The sequence below is a fragment of the Ceratotherium simum genome, chromosome 34 (genome assembly GCF_057802395.1).
Source record: "Ceratotherium simum simum isolate JZ-2026a chromosome 34, ASM5780239v1, whole genome shotgun sequence".
Taxonomy (NCBI): Eukaryota; Metazoa; Chordata; class Mammalia; order Perissodactyla; family Rhinocerotidae; genus Ceratotherium; species Ceratotherium simum.
In genome coordinates, this window is record NC_141933.1 from 8,394,773 (window position 1) to 8,417,229 (window position 22,457).

Genomic DNA, 22,457 nt, shown 5'->3' on the forward strand with positions numbered 1-22,457 from the left:
GGAGGAAGGAGAGAGGGTAAATAGAGGCGGAAAGAGGAAGGAGGGGCAGAAATGAGAGAAATGGGGAGGGGGAAGCAGCCGGGAGGAGAAGAGGGCAGGAGGGCTGCAGGGGGAGGAGGTGACCCGGGGCTGGAGGGGAGAGAGAAGGGAATAGTTCTTTACCAAACAAGTAGGATAGAGGGACAAGAAGGGAAGCTAGGCTTTGGGGACAAGTGGGGAATGAGACCTGTGGATGCCACCTAGCCCTTTCTTGGGGGCACCTGGTGGCCCGCTGGTTTGGATGTGGCATTATGTGTGCTTGCGTGTCAGTGGCTGTGCAGGGGTGTGTGTGAGTCTGTGTGTGTACACACCTAGGGATGTGATGCATCTTTGTGTCTCTCTGTGACATGTCTGCTTGTGTGTCTCTCAGTCTTGTCCCTTATGCTGTCTTCCCTCTTTTGATGCTGGTCCTCCCTGGGATTTTGGTAGGAGAGGAAAGGGATGAGACTGAGACGCGGGAGGTGGGTTTGGAAGGTGGTAGCTTCACGGGGGTGGGCTGGGGCCCTCCTCTGTGGCACTACGCTCTGGACTCTGCAGTTCCCCCTTCAGGTCTCTGAGTCCTCCATGCCTCCATCCTCTTTTCCCATCCCTCCACGCTGTGCCTCAGGCCTAGCTTAGTCCCAGGAACCCAGCCATCCTGCTCCCCAGCCCCCTGCCATGCATCTCCTTTTGGGGATTTCGGTTGCCTGCCTCCTTTCCCCCTAGCCTCTTGTAGCGGGGAGAGAAGACCCAAAGCAGCCAGATAAAGAGCCCTAAGAAAGGACCTTTGGTAATGTCATCCGTCACTGCCAGCCTCTTCTCCAGTGGTGGGAGGAGGGGCTGATGCCACAGGTGGACATAGGGAGTGACATACTAAGGGAAGCTGGGACATGAGGAGGGAGCAGAGATTTCAGGCCAGGTGGGAAGGCAGACTTTAGGGAGAGCCCTCAAGCCAGGCTGGGCTGAGCCGTGGGTAGACAGGGCAGGGAACGAGCCTCCCCTTCACCAAGATGGCTGGTGCTGTCACGCCTGAGGGAACTGAGCAGCTGGTTGCCGTGGTGACAGAGGGAGAGTACGCATGCTAATAAGGCTAGCTAGGAGCTGGGCAGTGGAAGGGTCTTCGAGGGGAGAGATGCCACTTCCCCTCCACCCCCAGCAGTGGTATAGGCCTGTGGGGAACAGAGGCTGGGTTCACAGGGCACCCAGCTCCTGGGCCTGAATTTCCGCCAGGAAGAGTTGGATGAGGGGTTAGGGCCCTGAGTCTGGGTCCTGGATTTAGGGGGTTTGGAAGAAGATGCTGGTAGTTCTTGGGGAAAGAATTGGTAGGGGGCATTCAGAGCAAGGCATAAGACTCAGTCCAAGTGCTTGGGTCCCCTTCTGTTTTGTGGATAAATTCTGTGTCTTTCCAAGAGCTGTTCTGTCCTGAGGCAGCCCTTAGCAGCCGTGGCCTCCTCCCCGAGCTGGCCTCAGCCCCAGAGGTGGGGAGAGACCAATGCTGCCGGAGAGATGAGAAGGGGACAGTGTAAACCATCTGCCCACAGGATCCAGGCCTTTGGCCCCTGGCCATGCCCTTCCTGGCCTCCTCCCTGCCTTTCCTCCTGGAACCCAAGCCTCCTGGCCCTCAGCCTCGTTCCAGAGACACCTGGAGCTCTTTACCCTTGAGACTTCCGTCCTGCCCCTTGCTTTCTACCCCTGGGGCCCAGATCTCATTGCCACTGTGCTGGGATGGTTTCCAAGGGCGATGTGGTCCTGAAGGGCTGTTCCTTCCCTACCCTCTTGGCCAGACACCACGGGTGCAGGGAAGGCGAGAGAGGGCTGAGATCTGGTGGCGCTGGCTGGCCATCTCGGGGAGCCCTGGGGTCTCAGCCCAGCTGTGGGGCCTGGTGTGGCCAGCCTCTCCGGGAGAGCATTGTCCTTGGCTGGTGCTCTCTGGGGACTGGGGAACTGGTCCAGTGGGCCAGGGTCTCTCCCCCTAAGGCTGAGGGGGGCCCTGGGTCAGGGCTACCAGGCTCTCTCAAGGGGTCAAGGTAACCCAGAGAAAAATCCCAACCAATCTTGCTCTCAGTCTTGGGTATAGGGCTTCTGTTGTCCATTTTCAAAATTCAACTTTTAGGTCATCTCAGAGAGGGTGTGGCCACAGAAAGGGGGTCCGTAGAGTGATTTTGACCTCTCAGAGACCCCAGCCTCCTGCCCGTGGGTCTTGGCTGTCTTCTTCCATCCTTGCTGTCTGAGAGTGCTGGCCCTAGTCTCCCAGTCCTCCTTGTGGAAGGATCCAAGCCCCCCGTCTTGACTCCAGCGTTTCCCTAGATTCTGCTTTCTTGAAACTACCTGCTTGTGCTCTAACTTTGTCCTCTCGAACCCCAGTTTCCTAATAGAACCTAGGTGTGCAGGGTGCCTGCTCTCTATACGGAGGCTGTTGGGGGCCAGCTGGGAGGGTTGGAACTGGACAAAGCCGCTTTGGTGGGGGGTTCCTGCTAGGCCCAGGCTCCCCCGCCCCCATCTTCTCCTTCTCTGCCAGGCCCCCGGGGTACTGGGATCGGCGTAGGGGGGTTGGAGGTCCCCCTTGCCCGCTCAATCCCACGCTAACAGGACACTCTCTCTCTCTCCAGGTGGCTTTGATTTTTGTGTCGTGTTTTATTTTCTCCTCCATCCGAATTGTTTTTCTCGTTGACCGTTTTTTTTTCTCTCCGCCTCTCGGAAGAAAAAAAAAACGAAAAAAAGAAAAAGGAAAAAGCAACCCTCTGAGCCTCATGCTTCTCCTCCTTTTCCTTTTTTTTTTCCGGCAAGAAGAAAAAAAAGAAACCAAAATCTCCTCTCCCCTGCAGTGACTCCCTGCCCTGCTCCTTCCTCTGGCTCTGCCTGTACCCCCTCACCCTCTCTGGTGCCCCCTTCTCTCTCTCTCTCTCTCCCCTCTCGTGCCCTCCACCCTCTGTTTCGGCATCGGGGGCCCGTTCCTCAGCTTCTGGGCCGGGGGCTCTCCTCCGATGTCTGTCACAAGTTAAAAAGGGTTTTTAAATTGTGGCAGCAAAAAGCTTTTTTCTCCCCTCTCTCTGGCTGATTTTGATGACTCGTGTTTTCTTTCCCTTTTTCTTTCTTTTTTCTTCTTTTTTTTTTCCTTTCTTTCTTTCTCTCCTTCCCCTTTCCAAGGTCCGGCTCACCTGACGTTAAACAGCGAAGGTATGGTTTGAAGTTCCGGTTTGGATTGAATTGGATTGCATTGCCCCCGACCTGCGTCTGGATTTTCTGTCCCTCCCCTGTTCCCCTTTGCCCTCGTCCACCTGTCCCGCCTCCTTCCTGCCCTTCCTGCCCCCCTCCTCTGCCATGTCTTTATTTTGTTGGGGGCGCGGGGCTGGGGGCGGGGGGCTTGTCCCTGTCTGTGCTCTCCCCTCTCCCACCTCCCCTGACATGCTCCATCCGCCCTCATCTCGCCTTGGTTTCTGACATCAAGAGATGTTTGAACTCCTGCCGTTGTCTCCAGCCACCTTTTTGCGTTTTCCTGGTAGTGTATCTTGCTTTTTTTTCTTTCACATGGTGTTGTTTTCTTTCCTTCCGCTCATTCTGTTCATTCTTTCTTTTCTATGAATCCAAATGAAAAGAGAAAAGCATGGGCTGGAGAAAGAGGCTTTTAGGCGGCCTCCTTCCCCTCCCGCTGTGCTGTGGGATGCTCTTCTCTCCACAATGGGTGTGAAGAGTGGAAAGGGGGGGGGCGCATGGAGGTGTAGGACACCCCATTTCCACAGCTGGCCCACGTATGCCTTCACCCTTGTGTCTTTTGAACATCTCTTGACCCTATCTGACAGATGAGGACATTTAGGCCCAGAGAGATGAAGTGACTTGCTAGTGATTACACAGCCTTTAATTGGTGGTGCCGTGGGGACTAGTCATCTATTTTTAGCATCCCTTCCACCAAGTCCCTACCATCTAAAAACCCTGGTGTTGGGCCGGCCCCGTGGCTTAGCGGTTAAGTGCGCGTGCTCTGCTACTGGCGGCCCGGGTTCGGATCCCGGGTGCGCACCGACACACCGCTTGTCCGGCCATGCTGAGGCCGCGTCCCACATACAGCAACTAGAAGGATGTACAACTATGACATACAACTATCTACTGGGGCTTTGGGGGAAAAAAAAAAGGAGGAGGATTGGCAATAGATGTTAGCTCAGAGCTGGTCTTCCTTAGCAAAAACAGGAGGATTAGCATGGATGTTAGCTCAGGGCTGATCTTCCTCACAAAAATAAATAAATAAATAAATAAATAAAAAATAAAAACCCTGGTGTTAAGCAAACCTGGAGACAGAGCCCAAGAGTCCTGACTGTGGTCCCCCCAGCTCTGACCTCTCCCAGGCCTCCCTGTCATTGACTCTCTCGAGCCCCCCTGCCCAGGGCTGTCCTCTGTGGGGGCTCATCTTCCATAGCGACAGGGTGGTGTCCTTAGCCTGTAGGCAGGCTGGAGACTGGGCTGCAGGGAGAGACTCAGATCTGGAATTTGGGATGGATTTAGGTTTGGGGAGGTAGGGGCCTCAGATTCTCGCAGGGATGTGAAATTATGGCAAGAAATGTGGGGAAAGAGGAAGTCCCAAGTGGGGAGTCAGGACCCCGTTGGTCCACTCGCATCCTTCTTGCCTCTCAGTGCCTGGTTCTGGGAGTGCTGGCTGTGGCTCACCTTTGTCATAGACGAAGGCCCGAAGGATCCAGAAAGGTCCACAGCTCAGGTGTTATTCCAGCTTTAGTTCTGGGGACTTGGGACTGGGGTGGGAGTAGGGCCCATATAGGGAATTTTAAGCTCCATTCTTGAGTTTCCCTCATCCTGAAACCATCCTGGGGGGTCTAGCAAAAGGTGTGGGTGCCTGGGAGCCAGGCGCTGAGTGCAAAAGGTCACTGGCAGGAGTGGGTGGAGAACTCAAGGTGGCCTGGAGCCCAGACGTGGTAACACGTGCCTTTGGAGAGGAGGCCTGGGTGCTGATGGGCTGCGTGGTGGGGAGTGGGGGTCATCCCTGAGAAAGGGCTTCCCCACAAATATATGGGCTCCAGCCAGGCAGGACTTCCCAGCCCTTCTGAAGGCACAATAGAGGGACAAAGAACAAGCAGAAACCATGGCCCTGCCCCCAGGAAGCCCCACAGTGTAACTGGCAAAGAGGTGGACAAAGGTGACATTAAGAACACTTGCTGTAGAAAATGAACCAGGTGTAGACGGAGACTTAGCTTTGCCTCGAGGATAGGCAGTGCTCAGAAGGGGGGTTTGGTGTGTGAATTGGGGAGGTTTTGGAGGAGGGGTGCCTGTGTCAGGCTTTGGAAGGAGTTGAAGAGCATGAACTCTGACCCAGCAGAGAGGGTGTGAGCAAAGAGGCAGAGAGGGGAGGGAGAGTGAGTGAGGGGCTAGAATTGAGGGCTCAGTTGCCTCCAGGTCCTGAGGGCTGGCCTGTTTGCATGTCGTCAGCAGAAGGGGCTCCTAACCCAGCAGTGAGGCTTCTGCTCCTCCACCCCAGTCTCCCCACCCCCGGGCAAAGGGCAGAAGTCAGTGGTCGTGAGTCCGATGGGGTCTGTGGGGCTGATGGCCCTTGGTTTGTCAATGGGCTCTTACTCTAGAGGCCCCGAAGCAAGTGAGTCCCCAGAGCAGCACCCACCCCCCCACCTCTACCTCCAAGCAGGACCTCCGCCCTGCAGAGGGCCCTCCGTCACCTCAAGGCTGGGGTGGGACTGTCTGGGTAGCCCCCTGTGCCTGACTCCCCAATTCTGCTTCTCCAGTAGGGTCCTTACTGTTCTCCGAGGGGGGGGCCGGGAGAGGAGGAGCCAGCGATGTGCACCAGCCAACAAAAGGTCAGTGACCCCACGGTCCCCAGAGAGCCCAGCCCTCACCCTCTGCAGGCTAACCGCCCTTCCCAGGGGAGCTGAGTCAGCAAAGGTGTGCCCTTGTGCCCCGTCTGAGGCCCACGGGGACTGGTGGCCCGATGATCTCTGTGTAGAACATAGATGTCTCTTGTGGCGGTTGTTCAGACCCGTCCCTGGAAAGCGACTGGGCAGCAGATACCCCCCCATTTAACCATCAAATTCTGGTTTGGAGATGTGGCATTTATAGTGTACCGCATGCATCAACCACCCTTTGTGGAGACGCTTGTTGCCCTTGGTTTACAGATGGGCAAACTGAGACTTGCTAAAGCCCCGGAGGCCAGCATGCGGCCCTTCAGCCTGTCTCAGGACTGTAGGTTTTAAGCTCCTTTTCCGCACTGAGGCTGCCTCTCTTAAGAGAATCTCCTTCCCGTAGTTCCCAGGGCAGTTTCACACCCTCCAGGAGCTCCGGTGGGTGCCAAGCACTAGGGCTATCGAGTCCCGTCTGCATTCTTTAGTACGTGCTGTTCTGTCGGTGTGGAAGTCCGCCATCCTTGCCCTCTTCCCCCGCTATTTGGTGTGTCTTTCAGCTGACTCTTGCAAAAGCAGCCAGGCCAGCCACACTGGAAATCTTCCCTGAGCTCCCCAGGCAAACCCAGACACTCCTCTGCGTTCCCTCTGTCTACACATCCATTATATCCCTGGTCACACTGCATCATACTGTCACTTTACCTGTTGGCCTCCCCCACTAGACGGAGCTCCCTGAGGACAGTGATTTGGTATTTCCATTGTATCCCCCAGTGCTTTACACAGTGCCTGGCTCATACGTAGGTGTGTGCTCAGCACGTTTATTTTAAATGGGTGAATGGTCTCTGTTCTCAGGGGACTCATTGACGTTCTAACAAATAACTACAATAAAGCGTGGCACATGCAAAGTACATGAAAAGTGCAGACTTTGTCCAGAGGAGTTAGCTTCTTCGTTGATCTAGAGAGATGCAGCACACACGCAGAAAGTTACGTACCAGTACGAGAGTCGTTTATGTGTGAAATGGTTTACAGTGTGCGAAGCCACCCCCCATCTGTTCTCTTTCTAGATGCCCACAGCAACCTGTGAGGTAGGCTGATGGTTAGCATCTCTGTCGGGGGGAGAAAGCTGGGGCTTAGAGATGTTGCCTCTGGGCCAAGGTCACAAAGCTGGTGTAAGAGCCAGCATCAGTGCCCAGGTCTTCTTTCTCACATCACACTTCCTCTCAAGGGAGCAGTACAAGATGTTACTAGGCAGTAAGTGCCAAATGAGCAGAACAGACAGCTGTAGTGCTTGAGAGTAGGGAGGGGCTGGGGGGGGCACTGGAGCACTTCCCAGAGGAGGGCTTGGGGCTGGGCCTGGAGAGGAGGCAGCTGCTCTGTCCCTCACGGCTCTTAGACATCCAGGAGCACAACTGGCTTCTAGCCACAGTTAGGTTGACTGGGGACCCTCGTGGGGCTCCACACTCCCTGACCGTGGGAGATAAACAAAGATCAGCGATTACCCCGCTTCCTGTGCCAGGGGCCATCAGGAGCTGTAATTGCTGTTCAAGAGCTGCTGGGAGTTGTAGTTTCCGGGTTCTCCCCGAGGCAGAGATGGGGCAGAGCGCCCCCCTGGTGCTTCAGGTCTTGCTCCTCCCAGATCTGGTTTGTCCTCCTCTGAGCGCCCTTGGCAGGGCAGCCCCCACCTCCTTACCCTGACAGAGTCCCCCCACCAATCCCTTCAGGCCCTGCTGCTCTCTTCCCCACTCAGGTTCTGTCTCTGTCCTTCCCACCAGCCTTGGGTTTTCTTGTTCACATTCGCTCATCTCTTCTCTATCTCTCTCCTTAAATTCCTTCAGGCTCCCTCTGGCTGCTCCGAGCCTCTTTCCACCTCTGGGCCTGTCTGGGTCTCTGGCAGCAGTGGGAGGTGGAGACTGTGCAGACTCCAGCTCCACAATGGCTGGTTCTGCCTCGGGGGAGTGGAGGGATGGCTCCTTTCTCCACCTCGCCTTGGCAGCCGTGGTCCAGCCCTGGGCCCGCCTCTCTCCTTTTCACTGGCCTCTTTTGTTCTGCCCCAATCACTTTTTCACGTGGTTGCCTTATTCTTTCCTTTCTTTCTGTTTGACTCTCCCTTTAATGACATTTTCTTTGACCGCAGTGAAGGTGAGGGAGTGGGAGGGGAGGCCCGGCTTCTGGGAGGGACTCATACGTGTGGCAAACCCAAGGTCAAACATGTTCCCTTTTCTGGTCCTTGAGCCCCCCGGCTCTGCCAGTGCCTGGGCAGCGGGCCTGGTTGCTGTGGAAACAGTAAGGCCCCGAGAAAGCCTTAGCTTCCCTTCCCCAGAGGTCCGTGTCCCCTTTTCCTTGCTGGCCCTCTTCCCATCACCCTTACCTGTCCCCTGCTGCTTGTTCCTTGTCTTTGTCCGGATTGTTTCACGCCATTGCCTCTCGGTCCCTCACTGATCTGACCTATCTCCATTTCCCTTCTGCCCCTGATGGCCCATCTTTCTCCTCTACAGGGCCTCCCTCTGTTCCTCCCCCCCTTCCCCTCTTGTCTCTGCTTGACCCCTCCCCTTTGTTTTCTGGCCCTCTCCACTGGAGCCCTAGGTAGGCGGAGGGGGTTCTAATTGTCCTGATGTTGCCCATGCCCCTGCCAGTCTCGCTGCCCTGTGACCTCAGGAAACCGGGCCTTGCCAGCTGCAGTGAGTGGGTGCCAGGCTCTGGGACAGCAGCTGGTGCCTTGGCATCCGGAGGCAGCGAGGACGGAGTCTATGGGCAGCCTGCCCGGAGGGAGAGAAGCGGAGCTGTTGTGTGCAGGGGAGGGACATCCGCAGAAAATGCACCCAGAGAGCTGCCACTTCCACACGTGGCGCCTGCTGCTGTGGCCTGGCCCACAGGAAGGCAAGTGCCTTCTGAGGACCGTACGTTTGCCCCGGCGTTGTGCCCTGCTCCTTCCCGGGCCTGGGGGCCTATACTGCACTCCATAAAGGCCTTGTGAGTTGCCCCCATCAACTCTGTGAGGTGGGCGGGACAAGCTGTTGTGCCCCCGTTTGCTGGGGAGGAGAAGCCAGTCACTGTCAGAGTCCAGGTCCTCTGCTCTCCCCTGGCTCCACTTCTGCTTCTCTCCCCTCTTCTGGGCTCTGGCTTGTGAAGGTTTGGGGCTGGGACCCCAACTTCCCTCCACTGAGCCTGTGTCTCTCACTTGTCACCCACTTACAGAGTGCTAAATATCCCTAAGGCTCTCCCAGTCATTTTTGCTTCTGCTTAAAAAGTGCCAGTGGAAGGAGCCCTGTGCCAGGGGCTTACACGCATGCACACGCACACACGCATGAGGGCCAGGCCTGCCCTCGCACTCTCGCCCCTGGCCACCTGCCTGGCACACAGGAGACCCACGCCTGCCCTCTGGGGCCCCTCAGAGGCTCTCTGCCCAGGGCCCTTCTGTGCTGTCCTCGCAGGTTGGAGTAGGAAGCTGGGGGTGGGGGTGGTAGCTGGCATGATGGCCACCGTGTAAGCCCCGCCCAATGGCCCCTGCTCCCTGGTGCATATTTCTGTCCCCTGCATTGCCTTCCCATGTGTCTTACCCCTGCCTCCCCGACCCCCCCGCTTCCCCATTCTCCTCCTCTGCTCAGGGCTGCGCAACAGGCCTACTAGTCCCATGCCCCATGGTGAGGCCTGAAACTGTCCCCCGACACTGAGAGTGGCCCTCACTGGAGAAGAGGCAGGAGAGGGAGGTGGGCTGCGCTCAGGAGACCCTTGGCGCCCCAGCCATAGGGGGGCACCCCCAGGGAGAAGTCAGGTGGAGCCTCTTGTTTCTCTTCCATGTCCCTTTGTTAGGGGGGTGGCCGATGGAGGGCTGGTGGGGCAGGAGACAGTGACAATGGCTGCTTTGCCTGGTCCTGTGGCAGCCTAATTGTCAGCTGTCAGTGTGAGAGCCACTTAGCAGCCTCTTGCTTTGGAAATGGACATGGGGGAAGTTGACTTCTCACAGAGGGGACGGCAGGGTCCAGAGAGGAGGGTGGATGGGCCGGGGGAGGGAGGAGGGCCTAAAGCTTGCGGTTGGGGCCGTGGGGCTCCGGGGGCCCAGTACCCGCGCCTGGGTTGCTGGAGGGGCAGAGGGGCGTCTGGCGAGCCCCGCCGCACTCAGCCTTCTCCCGTTTCCCCATACTGCCGTGTCCAGGCAAGGAGGAGTTTGTGGCGACCTTCAAAGGCAATGAGTTCTTCTGCTACGACCTGTCCCATAACCCGATCCAGAGCAGCACGGACGAGATCACGCTGGCCTTCCGCACCCTGCAGCGCAACGGGCTCATGCTGCACACCGGCAAGTCGGCCGACTACGTCAACCTGTCCCTCAAGTCCGGGGCCGTCTGGCTGGTCATCAACCTGGGCTCGGGAGCCTTCGAGGCCCTTGTGGAACCCGTCAACGGCAAGTTCAACGACAACGCCTGGCACGACGTCCGGGTCACCCGAAACCTGCGCCAGGTAGGGGGAGCAAGAAGGCCAGGGGCAGCTGCGTCTGGGGCAGAATGGGAGTGGAGAGAGGGCCGCCTGGGGTGTGGGTGCGGGGCATCAGGGCTGGGCAGCGAGGTGTGGTTCTGGGGAAGATCGAGGCTTGGGCTGCGAGGGTCCAGGAGTGCGGCAGCAGCTGGCAGGCTTCGAGGACCAGGGAGCCGAGCAGGGAGGAGGCTGCGAGCTGCCCAGGGCAGCAGCCTCGGGAAAGGGAAAGGGCTGGGCTCACACTGGTGGCAGTCGCTGGGGTTTCGAGACCTGGGGCTAAGAACTCGAGTGATCTGGCAGGAGGGCGATTTGGGAGATGGGAGGAATGAGATAGAGCACCTGGGGTGCTGTGGGGTGTGGACAGTGGCCTGGTGGAGCAGCTGTGGGTGTCCTGACACTAAAGCAGAGAGGCACAAAGGAGAGCCTGAGGCATGTGTGGGGACAGGATGTGGCCTGCCCTTGGGTGGGGCCTTTCTAGGGCAGAGGCAGGGATGGGGTCAGAGCAAGGTGGAGGCATAGCAGGTGCATGAGGGAGAGCAGGACTGGAGATGGTGCTTGGTCCCGCCTCTCCTCTGGGCAGCACACTCCCTTCTCTTTTCCCTTCCCATCCCTCCAGAGGAGCCCAGGAGTCCCAGCAGTCCATGGTTATCTTAGCTCCTAGGCCAGCACGTGTGGGAGCTCAGAGGAGACTCTTGGGTCGGCCCTGCAGGCAGGACAAGGCTCTTCTCAGTGTCCCTTCAGCTCCTGCTCCCAGTTTCATCCCCCTGGAGAGGTGCCGACGCTTCTGGGCCTCGCCTCTGTCCTCTTAGTAGTGACCTCTTCGCCTCTCACAAGGCCCAGGGTGACTGTGGGAGGTGAGACCATCTCTCTGGCCAGGCCTCTGCTTGACAGCACCCCCCACAGCTTGTTTCCTGCCCAAAGACATTCCCGCCTCAAGCAGGGGCCAAGCCAGACCCTTCTTCAAGAGCTGCGCGTGCATGGTGGCTCCTGTCTCCACCTCCTGACCCCTTTCCCTGCTCACTCGGTGCCCAGGTGCCCAGGCTTCTGCTGTCCTTTTCTCTCGGGTCCATCGCTTTCTCTTGTAGCTGGTGGCAGGAAGCCCTTCCAGCTCCCCCTCCTGCAGGCTAAGAGCACAGGCACGGGAACATCCCTGCCCTAGGAGGCGCGCTCTCTGCTGGTCTGCAGCCCTTCTCTTACTAGCTATCTTCTGTACTTGCTGGTTCTAGTCGTGTGGTGGCCAATCTGCCGTTGTTTCTCCTCTTCATCATCATCCTCGTCATCCTCCTTCTCCTCCCCTTCCTCCCACTGAAAGGCTTATCAGTGGGGGTCGGGATCTGGTTGACCTGTTCCTACCTGTTCTTCAACACCGTCCGTCGGGTGGTGATCTGATGGGGAAGCCTCCTTATTCAGTGCCTCCCTCTCCCTGTGACTAATCCTCCTGCTCTTTGCTGAGCCTGCTGCTACCTGTGGGTTCCCACCCATGCGCCTGGTCTTAGTGCCCCCTGTGCTCTGGGGAGTGGCGTGCTTGGTGGGAGGACTCTCCTCAGAGCAGTGCCCCTTTTCATGTCACATTGTTCTCTGACCCGGTTGGAGGGCTGGCCTGTGTTGTCGCCACTGTCTGAGCAAACCTGACTGTGTCATGTACATTTGTCATACTTTTAGGTGCCACACACATTTTACTGGGGGTGGAGAGCTGCCTTCGGTGCTTCTTGCTGGTTTTCCCTCCCCAGGACCAGTGCTGTCACCTGATACTGCCTTTGGCAACGTGCTGCAAGCCCAGAGTCCTTATCCGTGGGCCGGTGGTCAACAATGTATTGTGCATCCACACTGGTTACAGAGGGAAAAGCGACATGTCCCTGCCCGCCTAGCCCTTCAGCTCTTGAGGAGTCAGAATCTGAGAGCCATGCAAGTGCCAACCAGGCAGCAGAAACCTAAAATGTTCTAGAACTGAAGAGACACTGAGAGGAGGGAGAAGCCTGTGGCTAGGGAGGTGGGAAAGCCACACAGAGGGCGTGAGGCGGGGCCTCGGCAGCACCCGTGTAGACTGTGTCTCACGGTAGCCTCTTTCGGGGGTCCTGGAGTTGTAGGTCCAGGCTGGCAACTGATGGAAACCACTTCCTCCTGGCCTGTTCTGCCAGATGGGTCAGAGCAGGGTCAGGTCGTGTTGACCTGAATGCAGGCCTTCGGGGCCAAAGAGAGTGTCCGCTTAAAGACTTTGAAAGAGAGCCTCTTTCGAAAGGGTTTCTGGAGGGATTTATTGACTCCGGTCCACGTCCCCTAAACGTCATCGTGACCGTCAGGGGGAAGGTCAGCCTCAGGGCTGTGCCCTGGATTCATTGCCCTTGCTCAAGGCCAAGTCCATCCTCACTAGGCCCTTTGAGTGCCTGTCTTTCAGGGCTTCTAAGAATAATTTATCGGGTCCTGTTGTCCCTAGAGCAGTGGTTCTCAACTGAGGGCAGTGTGCCCCCTCAGGAGACGTTTGGCAATGTCTGGAGACATTGTGGGTTGCCACAACTCAGGGGAGGGCGGTACTGGCATCTAGTGGGGAGAGACCAAGATGCTGCTAAACACCCCACAATGCACAGGGCAGCCCCACAGCAAAGAATTTTCTGGCCCACATGGGGGTAGTGCCGAGATGGAGAAACTCTGCTCAAACAAGTTTATACAGGGTCCAGATGACCTCCTGCGATTGGAAAAATCCTTTTGTGACCTGAGGGGTGATGGGTTGGGGGGGGTAGTTTGAGCCAGTGTCCTGTCTCCCCAGGTTTTGTGGGCCAGAAGCAAGGATGGGAGGTAAGGTAAGAAATGACAGCTGCCTCTGCCTTGCAGGGTAGATGGCCAGGATCTGAGAACACCAGATTCCACACTGTTTTCCCCAAGTGGTTAGAATGGCCGGGGAATCTGCCTCCTGGGGCAGGCCTGCCCCAGAAGGAGCACTGAGCGGGGGGCTCCCTTCCCTTGGCCTCTGCAGCAGTGGGAGTGGGTCAAAAGGCCAGCTCCAAAGACTGGAAGGAGGTGGAATATTCCCCCTTCCCCTGAACTAGATAAGTGTCCCTGGAATCATCAAGAGGCCCTTAGAACATAGCAGTTAGGACTGGAGGAGGCCTGACTGAGATGACACCTTGCTCTCTCCTTCCTTTCCCTTCGAACCCAGTCTTGAGGCCACTGTGACCGGAGGTGTCTCTTGGGAGAATCTCTGCAGGAATGATTACTTTGGAGGACTCCCCAGGCCTATTTTAATCCTGGGCCCGCTCTCCTCCCACCACCATGCAAGCTGAGTGCAAACCCGTTTCATCGTGAGCCAGCACCAGATTGGGAAGACAAGCTGGCTACCGAAATATCAAGTGGTGTTTCCTCCTGCCATGCTCCCATGATGCTGCTCGTCAGTGTGGAGATTTTCAGGAACTCCGCCGACCCCAAGGAGGGAGTCCCCCAAGGATGGGGTCCATCAGGCCCTTGGGGCTCCCTCCCCCACTTCCTCTCTGCCACATCTCCCACCGTCTTAGGGCCTAACCGTGCTGCTCTGTGTCCCCCATCTCCACCGCCTTCCCTGGCTCCCTGCTTTGTTCCCAGGGTTCTCCCACAGACACCACCGTTCACCCTCCTTTCTGCCAGGTGAAATCCTAGAGCTGGGGTTTGAGTTAGACAGACTGGGTTCAAATCCCAGCTCTGCCACTATCTCGAATGTCTTGAGGCAAGTTATGTAACCTCTGAGCTTAGCTCCTCGTGGGCAAAGTGGGAGGAGCCTCGATGGCTACCTGAGGTGGGGCCTTAAAGCCTTGTGCCTGGCGCCACGGGAGCGCGAGGGGCTCGCTGCTACCCTTTTCCTTCGGGGTTCTTTTTTTTTTTTTCAATCCCTCAGGCCTAACATAACGTGCCACCTTCGTCATAGAGCCTTCCTTGACCTCCCACCCCCAGCCAGTCTCCCTTCTTTGCTGTGTTCTAGTCCTATCAGCACATTCCATCTGTGTGGTCAATATTTGTGCTCATTTCTTTTCTCTGCTTCTAGGTGGTAAGCTCCTTGAGGCCTGAATACCAGCAACTATTGAATGTTTTTAGTTGTTATTCTGGTGGTTTTTCTGGTTCGTTGAAGCCAATCGGTGAGCTTTTGGACACGAGGACCCAGCAGATCTACTTCATACAAACATTGAATGACCTCTTGTCCTCTAGGAAAAACTCTTTGCTTTATGAGGCCAGGAGAAAGCCTCTCCCACCCCCTCCTCTGAATTTTCTCAGGACTGCGTCCCTTTTTTACAGCAGTTCTCTGATGACACTGTCATATCCCTCCTCACCAGCCCCTGAGTTCAAGGTTTTCTTTTCTCTTTTGTATCTGACCTCATTTTCATAACAATCCTATGAAGTGGGAGATATTCCCATTTTATTGATGAGGAAATCAAGACTCAGCAGGTTTAAGAACTTGCCCAAAGTTATCCAGACAGGAGTGGTGGAGTTGGAAGTCTGTCTGACATTGAAGCCACTCATTTCTCTGCCTCCCAGAGAGGGCCTGGTGGTTGTCATTGGTGCAAAATGCAAAGGCGGCTGTAGTTTGTCTTGTGGTTCTGCCATTCTTGGATATTCCCAAATCTCAAAACCGTCTGAATGTTCTGCTTGTCTCTCTGAAAACGGGCCCCTCTAATCTCTGAGTGGAGTGGGCTCCTCTTTTCTCTGTGCTGAGCTTCGCTTGCTCAAGCTCTGCAGAGATTGCGTTCATGCAGATTTCTGTGATTTGTGTGTATAATCCTCCTCTTGGCTTTCCTGAGGGGCTAGAAATGCACTCAGAGTTCAAGGTGGAGATGGCGGTACGTTACACTGGATATAATGACTGACCTGTCCCCTTGATGACTTGATGCCCTCCTCCCTCATCGTGTCCTGTCACTCTTGTGCTCCTGGACTTCCAGAAGCCCTCGAGCTGTTTCTGTGAGTGGAGAAAAGCCATCATGGTTCATTTGTTAGTCTGAAGCCTCAGGCTTCCAGATCCCTGCATTTGGGAAGACCTGAGTTCCCATGTCCCCCTTCCCTGTGCTGGGTCGCAGGCCACCAGGCATGGGTTCAAGTGGAAGCTCCACTCTATTTATTTGGCCACAATTGCCCCCTTGGCCGTGATCACCATGGCCTGGGTCCTGGACCAATAATCCCTAGGTCTAGAGGGGCCCCCTCTCACCCACTCCAACCTTGCCAATTTTCAGAGGAAGCCTGGCTGTCTTGACACATTAGTGGGAGGCCCAGGCTCTGAACTCACATCTCTTCCCTCTCACTCCTGTTTCTTAACTTGCTGTTCTGCTGGTTAAAAATAAAAATTGTCCATGAAAGTTGAAAACTTTGTTTTTCTTATTTTAGTCTCCACAACCAGTTCTAACTCAACAAGAGTAATAGTTGGATTTTTACCTCCAATGCCTTTTTTTTCCTGCCTTGTTCGACTAGTACAGTGATACCAGACAACTCTTATCTTTTTTGATGCAATTAGTTTAGCCACCTTGAAGCTAATTTTTTCTCGTCCTGACTAGTTGGCCTTTTCATTTCACGACAGTCCTACAGGCTGGTAGTACTAACCCTTGTGTCCTGGGTTGTCCCCTTGCTCCCATCACTGTACCTGCAATGAGACTCTTGTCATCCTGCTAGGTAAACTGCTTCTGCATCACTAATAATTAATATTGGTTATTCAGCCCTTCTTCTAGCTGCTAAATATTGAATTCTGTTAGTTTTAATTATACAAGGCCCTTATTAATTGTCTTACTGAATTAGTCCTGTGCCCACTGGTTATAATAATGGTCTAACTAATGGATCTGTCCGTAGGATAACTCTATTTCTCATAATCACAATCTCGGGTGTGCAGTTTAGTATTTAATAGACATGATGCAATGGTGTCCCTCCACCTCTGATACCCTAATGGAAGCTGCCTCAGTGCCTTTGACACCTCCTCCCCAAAGACCAGGGTAATTTTGAAGGTGATCATTGCTGCTGTCTTTAGCCACGAGAAGAGAAAATGAACTTAGAGCCACAGCAGGGTGGGGACTCTAGAGACTGGGATAGAAGCTGGCTTATAGTTTAGGGAGGAGTTAGGGATTTTAGAGGGCGGTGGGCCTCTCTGTTCCTTTTTATGGTGTGGTCTTTGGGGGAGATGAGTTTCTGGTGCTGGCTGTGGGGAGTGGAGGCTCAGGGGTCTATGGATGTGCATGGAAGGAGGCTGGGCTGCTGGGACAGCCTTACCAATTCCAGGGACTTGTAGGGGTGGTGGTGGTAGTGCTTAATGCTGGGAGGAACGGCTGCCCAGAGGAGCATAAGAGAACCGGAGTGGGGTGATGGAAGAAGCTGGGGAACTTTTTGGGAAATGTGGGCTCTGAAAAGTCAAGTTGGGCAGGAAGGAGGAGTCGGTTATGGGTGGGAGTAGGGGAGAGAGGGCGGAGGGTTTGGGATGATTAGACGTAATATGAGAGGGAGCCCTCTGCCAGCCCATGGAGGGCAAGGTTTCCTTTTCCCTGTTCTGGTGGTGACTCTCTCTCTCTTGCTTTCTCACGGAAGAGAAACAAAAAAGTAAAGAGGAGGTGCCGCTCCCCCGTGACTCCCTGGGTCTATTTGCCTATCCTCCATCCCCTGGAAAAGCAGACACCCATACCCCTTCCAATGCTCCTTGGGAACCCCTTCCCTTTGCCTCCAAATGAAGTTGCCTCTCATTCTAGCCAGTCCTGTGATTCTCTAGGGGCACTGGCCCCTCTTCTCCCAGCCTGCCAGCCAGCTGGCCCACCGCAACCAGTTAACCCATTAACTCAACATGGTCACTGGTCAGCCAGTTGGCCAGCACCAACTTGCTCTTTAGCCAGTTCTCTGGAAAGCCATCTGGTTGACCAGTTAGCCAACAAACCCATCGTCCATTACCCAGTCAATAGCCCATTCCTTTCTCACACCCCTTACTCCCCTCCCTTCCTTCCCCTCAACTCCCTAACATTTCAGCTGATAGGACTTACTAATACTGCATAATTGGGTCTGCTTCTTAACCCCCTGCCTTCCCTCTCTCACCCTCTGTTGGAATACCCCGTTGCCGACTCTGTGTGTGTTACTAACACGCTTATAACCCAGGGGACCAAGGGATGGGCAGGGACAAGTGGGGCAAGGAATGAGTGAAAAACCGAACTAACCTTTCTGTCTCATCTGCGGAATGTCGGCCATCTTTAAGTCTTTGCTTTCTTGGTCCAGTTCTTTTGTTGTTTTCTTCTCTACTAACCAAGGTCTCTAACTGTTCCCCTTCTCTGCAGCCGGCTCTTCTGGGAGGGCATGGGGGGGAAGAGGAATCCAGAGGCGGGGTGGGGGAGCAACTGGGAAAAGAAGGGATTTAATTTTTGTGTGTGTTTCATTTCTCCCTCTCATTATAGTTTAATTTTCTTTAAACAAAATACTTGAGCAGAACCTAAGGTGAGAGGGTCTGAAAAAACAGCCAAATATATATGGATATATATTTTTTCCTCCTTCCTTGAGTTTCACAGTTGGTCATTTTATTTTTCTTTTCTTTTCGTTCTGTTCTTTTGTTGTTGTCTTTGTTGGTTTTTGACCCCCCACCCCTCCCCATATCTCCGCTGAAGCACGCAGGGATTGGACACGCTATGGTAAACAAACTGCATTATCTGGTAGATATCACTCTAATTGTCTTACCGTTTGGTTTGCCGTGGGTTTTTTTAACTGTTCGATTCTCCCTCTTTGGTTTCCTTTCCCCGATTGGTTTTGGTTGTTTCGCTCTTCCAATTGTTTTTTGCGTCCTGGACAATCTTTAGATTTTGCTTCTCTCTCTTTGAGTTTTCCTCTTTCCCTTTTGTTTCTTTTTTGGTCCAACCTCAAATCCAAAAGACAAATGGAGATCGAGGAATTTGGCCTGTCCCTGCCCTAACCCCTGACTTCTGAATTCAGATTCCTGGCCAGAGAGACCTGGGGGCAGGCCCCACGTTCATCGGCTCTGGTTAGACCAGCCCCGATGCCAGGCTGCTTATTTCTATTGCTTTATTTTCTTCCTTTTTTCCCCCGCTCCCTCGTTTTTTCTCTTTGATTTAGTTTCTTTCTTGGTCTCCTGAAAATCCATGGAAAACACCATCCCATGACATGCTACGCTCTGCCCACTGTCAGCTCCCGGACGGGCCCCTCGAGTTGGGGGAGGGGGCTGGGGGTGACACCTCCAGTGGCAGCCAGCTGGGCAGGTTCCCCAGGGGGTGAGGGAATGGCCTTGGGAGATGCAGAGCAGCCTGGGACCAGTCCAGAGTACTTTCAAATCACAAGTTCATATCAGTTTGGGGGCTGCCCCATGCTGGCTGCCAGGGAAGAGGTGACATCCCCTCCCTCACTTCTCAGCCCTGAGGGTTCCTGGTTCCGTCTCCCCTACATTTTGCATGGCATGAATGGTCTTTTCCCCCACCAGGGACAGCGTCCAGTCTTCCCCACCGCTCTGCTGCTCTGACTAACACTGTGTTTCACACTGTCTTCCTTCCCCTCCATCTCCTGTCCTCTCTCTGGCCCCTGCCTGCCCCGCATGGCCCTGAGGGGGTGAGAGGAGGAGGCCTGCAGGGGTGAAGTCGGGGTAGTTGTCACCAGGCTCCGCTGTTTGGGTTGGGCTCAGTCCCGGTGAGTGTTGGTGTGGGTGTCTGTAAACCCAGCTGGTGTGTCTTGGTGTGTGGGTGCTACTGTGTGTAAATGTTGGTGTGACATTTAGGGGGTGTTAGTGGGAGACTGTACTGTGTGTTTGAGACTCTGCTGGTGACTCTACGTGTGTAAACGCTGATGTGAATGGAGGCTGCGTGACTGTGTGTGTTTGAGCCTGGATGGAAGTAGGCTGTGGGGGCCGTGACGGGCAGGAGCAGGGAAGGAGCTGAGGCTGGTCCTGTGCTCTTCGCCTCTCCTTGGAGTGTGTGCCTGCAGGCCTCGTTGTACGCCATCCCCTGGGATTCCCTCCTGTCTGCTGGGTCCTGGCTCTGCGGCAGCAGGCGGTTAGTCATCACCTATTAATAATGCAGAGTGATTGAGCACCAGGCTGGGGACCCTGCAGATGGACGTGTCTGCTCCCATGGGGCCTGCGCTGCTTGGGCAGCTGCCTGGCCTTCCCAGCCTCCCAGGTCCGCGTGGCTGCCTGGCTGGCTAGGGGAGAAGCACGGTAGCTGGGGCTCCCAATCTCAGTGGCTCTCCACCTCCCCAGGAGGCTCTATCTCTGAGGCCACGCCTGGCCTGTTCTGATGCTTTCGCAGGTCCATGTTTCCCTGCACCCACAAACCCGTGATAGCCCTGTCTCCGAGCTAGTGTCCATGGCCACAGCCATCCTAGCCCCCCACAATCCAAGACCTCATCTGACCACTCCCACTCAGTGTTCAAATGGAGCCAGGCAGTTCTGTTCTCCAGCTGCTGCTTCTAGGAGTCAGCTGCTGCCAACCCCTCAGCCAGGCCACTGTGTCCCTACCAGGAGCTGGACATCCAGAACTCTTTCTTTTAGAGCTTCACTGGATGGCCAACCTGTGCCTTTGGGGACAGAAGGGAGGCAAGATAAACCCATGTGGCACACCCCAAGCACCTGGGGAATACCATCCGAGAATTAGGACCCTGCAGACCTTCCTTCTAGTCTCAATTCAGTTAAAAATTGACCCTGTGAACTGGGCTAAAGCTGTTTCCTCGTCTACCAAACGGGCTGATAACATCCCTGCCTTGCCTATTTCATGGGGTCAGTGTGAGGGTCAGGAAGGGTGATGGAAGTGAAAGCATCTGTACTCTGTAAAGGGAATTCTAATTGTATTAAGCTTTATGAAATGTTCACTGATTAGCTCCGGGTTTCCAGGGCAGGGATGTTTTGTAAAGAAGTGATTCCCTTCCCATAGCACACCCTGGAGAATTCAGCGTCTCTGGCCCCGGCGGAGATCCTATTACCGTCCCTTCTTAGGAATCAGTCCACAAATAACTACATGAAATCCCAGAATGCCTCAGGAATTGGGCCTGGGGAGGAGAAGAAAAGACTGGGTGACTTGGATAAGTTGGTTAAGAATCACCCAACCCTGTCTGGTTTCAGCTTGGCAAGGAAAGTTCCTGCTAAATTCTGTTTTTAAAGTCCAGCTTTCCTGCGTGAGTGTTACTGCTTGATGACCAAAGCTGGTTGCCTCTTGGCGGCCTCATAAACCCGTCCCGGGGATCAGCTCTTTCAGGCTGGAGTCGGAGAACAGGGCACCGAAAGGGAGACGGGTTCCACCTGTTCAGAAATTCCTCATCCACATTCCGGTTGGTTTTGTATATATCTTTACTGACTCATTTATATGGACTCTTTTCTTGTTAACTTGATTATTTCTCCTCGGGGGAGAGAGTGGATGCAGACCAAAAAGGCCAACCAGTGGAGAGATTTGGGTTAAGTGTGGTCAGGCTGATAGAAGTACTCTTGTAAAAATAATAAGAGTTCTTTGTACATCCACTGGGGGCTTTGGTTCTTCTAAATAGCGCTCACGTTTTATAACATTTAAACTCAATGAATGCCTAGATTTCAGGCAGCAGGCAGAAATTATTCCCAGTTAACAGAAGGGCAAACTGGGGCCTGGAGAAAGCCTGGGGTCACGTAGCTAGCTATCGATGAGTTCAGTGCTTTCACTTCATTGTCTCATTTGATCTTCAGAGTAAGCAAGCCTGGGAGAAGTGGGAGTGAGGGGAGCTGTGAAACCCCTTTCATAGATGAGAGTCTGAGAGGTAAAATGAGATTGTTCTGGAAAATGGTAAAGGCTAAAGTAGAGCTCAGGATTTCTGACCTGAAGTCTTTCCCCTCTCTTCCCAAGCTTGATCAGATCCAGAGGTCAGGATTTGCTGTAGGACCATAACTGGTGGCTAGGTCATCTTCTTGGTGTGTCTTTCCAACTTGTTTCTCTCTTTAGCTTCTCTCCACCCCAAACAGTTGGCTAAACTTAAATACCTAACAAGGCTGCACGACCCTTCTCAGCCATCCTCCGTCCCCATCTTCATGCCCTACTCCCATCCCACTAAATCTCAAGGGGAGGCCAGGACCTTTTTCCTAAACTAGTTGTTCTTAACCACCTTTGGCTCATGGATCCCTTGGAGAATTTGATAACACAGCAAGGGACTCTCACAGGGAAACGAAATGCCCATTGATGCAGTTTTGCATACAATGTCAAGGGGCTTCATGAATCCCCAAAGCCCATCCAGCCAGCCCACAAGTTAAAAACACCTGCCCTCAGTCTTATTCTGTCTTGCATAAGTTTCCCTCTCAAGGAGGTCAGTGACCCTGTGATCATAGCAGGGACCTGGGAAAGGATCTGGATGATGCCAGAGGGGTGCTTCCCCTCTTCCTCAGCCTTTCCTCCTGGGGCCTGGTGGGCATGGAGTGCCTCTGTGGGGATATTTGTGGCCAGGACCTGGTTTCACATCCTACTGGCCTGCCTAAGGGGAGACAAGCAGAGCAGAAGAGAAGTGGGGCCAGCAGAGAGGGTTGAGAGCCCACCCCACCCATGTTATAGGCTGCCCCTTGTAGGCATCTTTAGCCACCTTCCTTGCTCCTGAGGAGTGGAGTGGAGGCTGGGCACTGGGCTCCTGCATCTTCTGTGCTCCTTCCCTCTTCCCTGGCTGGGCATGGCTTCTCCAGGGCAGAGCTGTGGCTCACTCCTCCAGGCCTACTCAGTCCCCGCTCAGGGCCTGGGCTGTTTGTGTTGAGTGGATTGGTGTGGGTTGGGTGCCGAGTCTCTTCTGTGTCTTGGGGTCCTAGCCATGGTCCTGAAGATGAAAAGGATGCTGCCTGGAAACGAGCTGGTCCAAACTTGCTCCCACTGCATTCAGCTGGTAGGATGTGGTGTGTGAGCAGGTGTGTCTGGGGTTGGTGATCAGTGGTGAGTGGATGTGGGGAATGAGCATCCGGGTCACCCTCTGGTAAGGAAAGTCCGAGTCTAATGTCCCTTCCCTTTCTTTCTCAACCCATAAATGTCTCTGTCCTAGCGATGGCTCCTCTCCCCTCCGTTGGAAGGAAGTTTCTCCTTCTGCACCCCAACAGCTCTTTCGCCTCCATCTCTGCTCTTCCGTCTCTCCCCCAGCCTGCATGCCTTCTCACCTGTGGCTGCCTTTCTCTTGCCACTCCCGCTGGGCCTGGCCTCCCCACCTGGCTCTCTAACCCGC

General features: G+C 54.7%; 1 protein-coding gene across 11 annotated transcripts in view; it reads left to right on the top strand.

The window, feature by feature from the left end:
- NRXN2 (neurexin 2) overlaps positions 1-22,457 on the top strand; it is a 108,128-nt gene that overhangs the window by 22,967 nt on the left and 62,704 nt on the right. For 5 of the 11 annotated variants that reach the window (XM_087422709.1, XM_087422715.1, XM_087422710.1 and 2 more), the window contains exons 4-7: positions 3,166-3,195; positions 5,757-5,828; positions 10,021-10,322; positions 17,912-17,935. In XM_087422709.1, coding sequence (XP_087278835.1) covers positions 3,166-3,195; positions 5,757-5,828; positions 10,021-10,322; positions 17,912-17,935 — 428 coding nt within the window. The remainder of the gene's footprint in view (positions 1-3,165; positions 3,196-5,756; positions 5,829-10,020; positions 10,323-17,911; positions 17,936-22,457) is intronic. The other 6 variants (XM_014792941.2, XM_087422717.1, XM_087422714.1 and 3 more) reach the window with 4 other exon arrangements.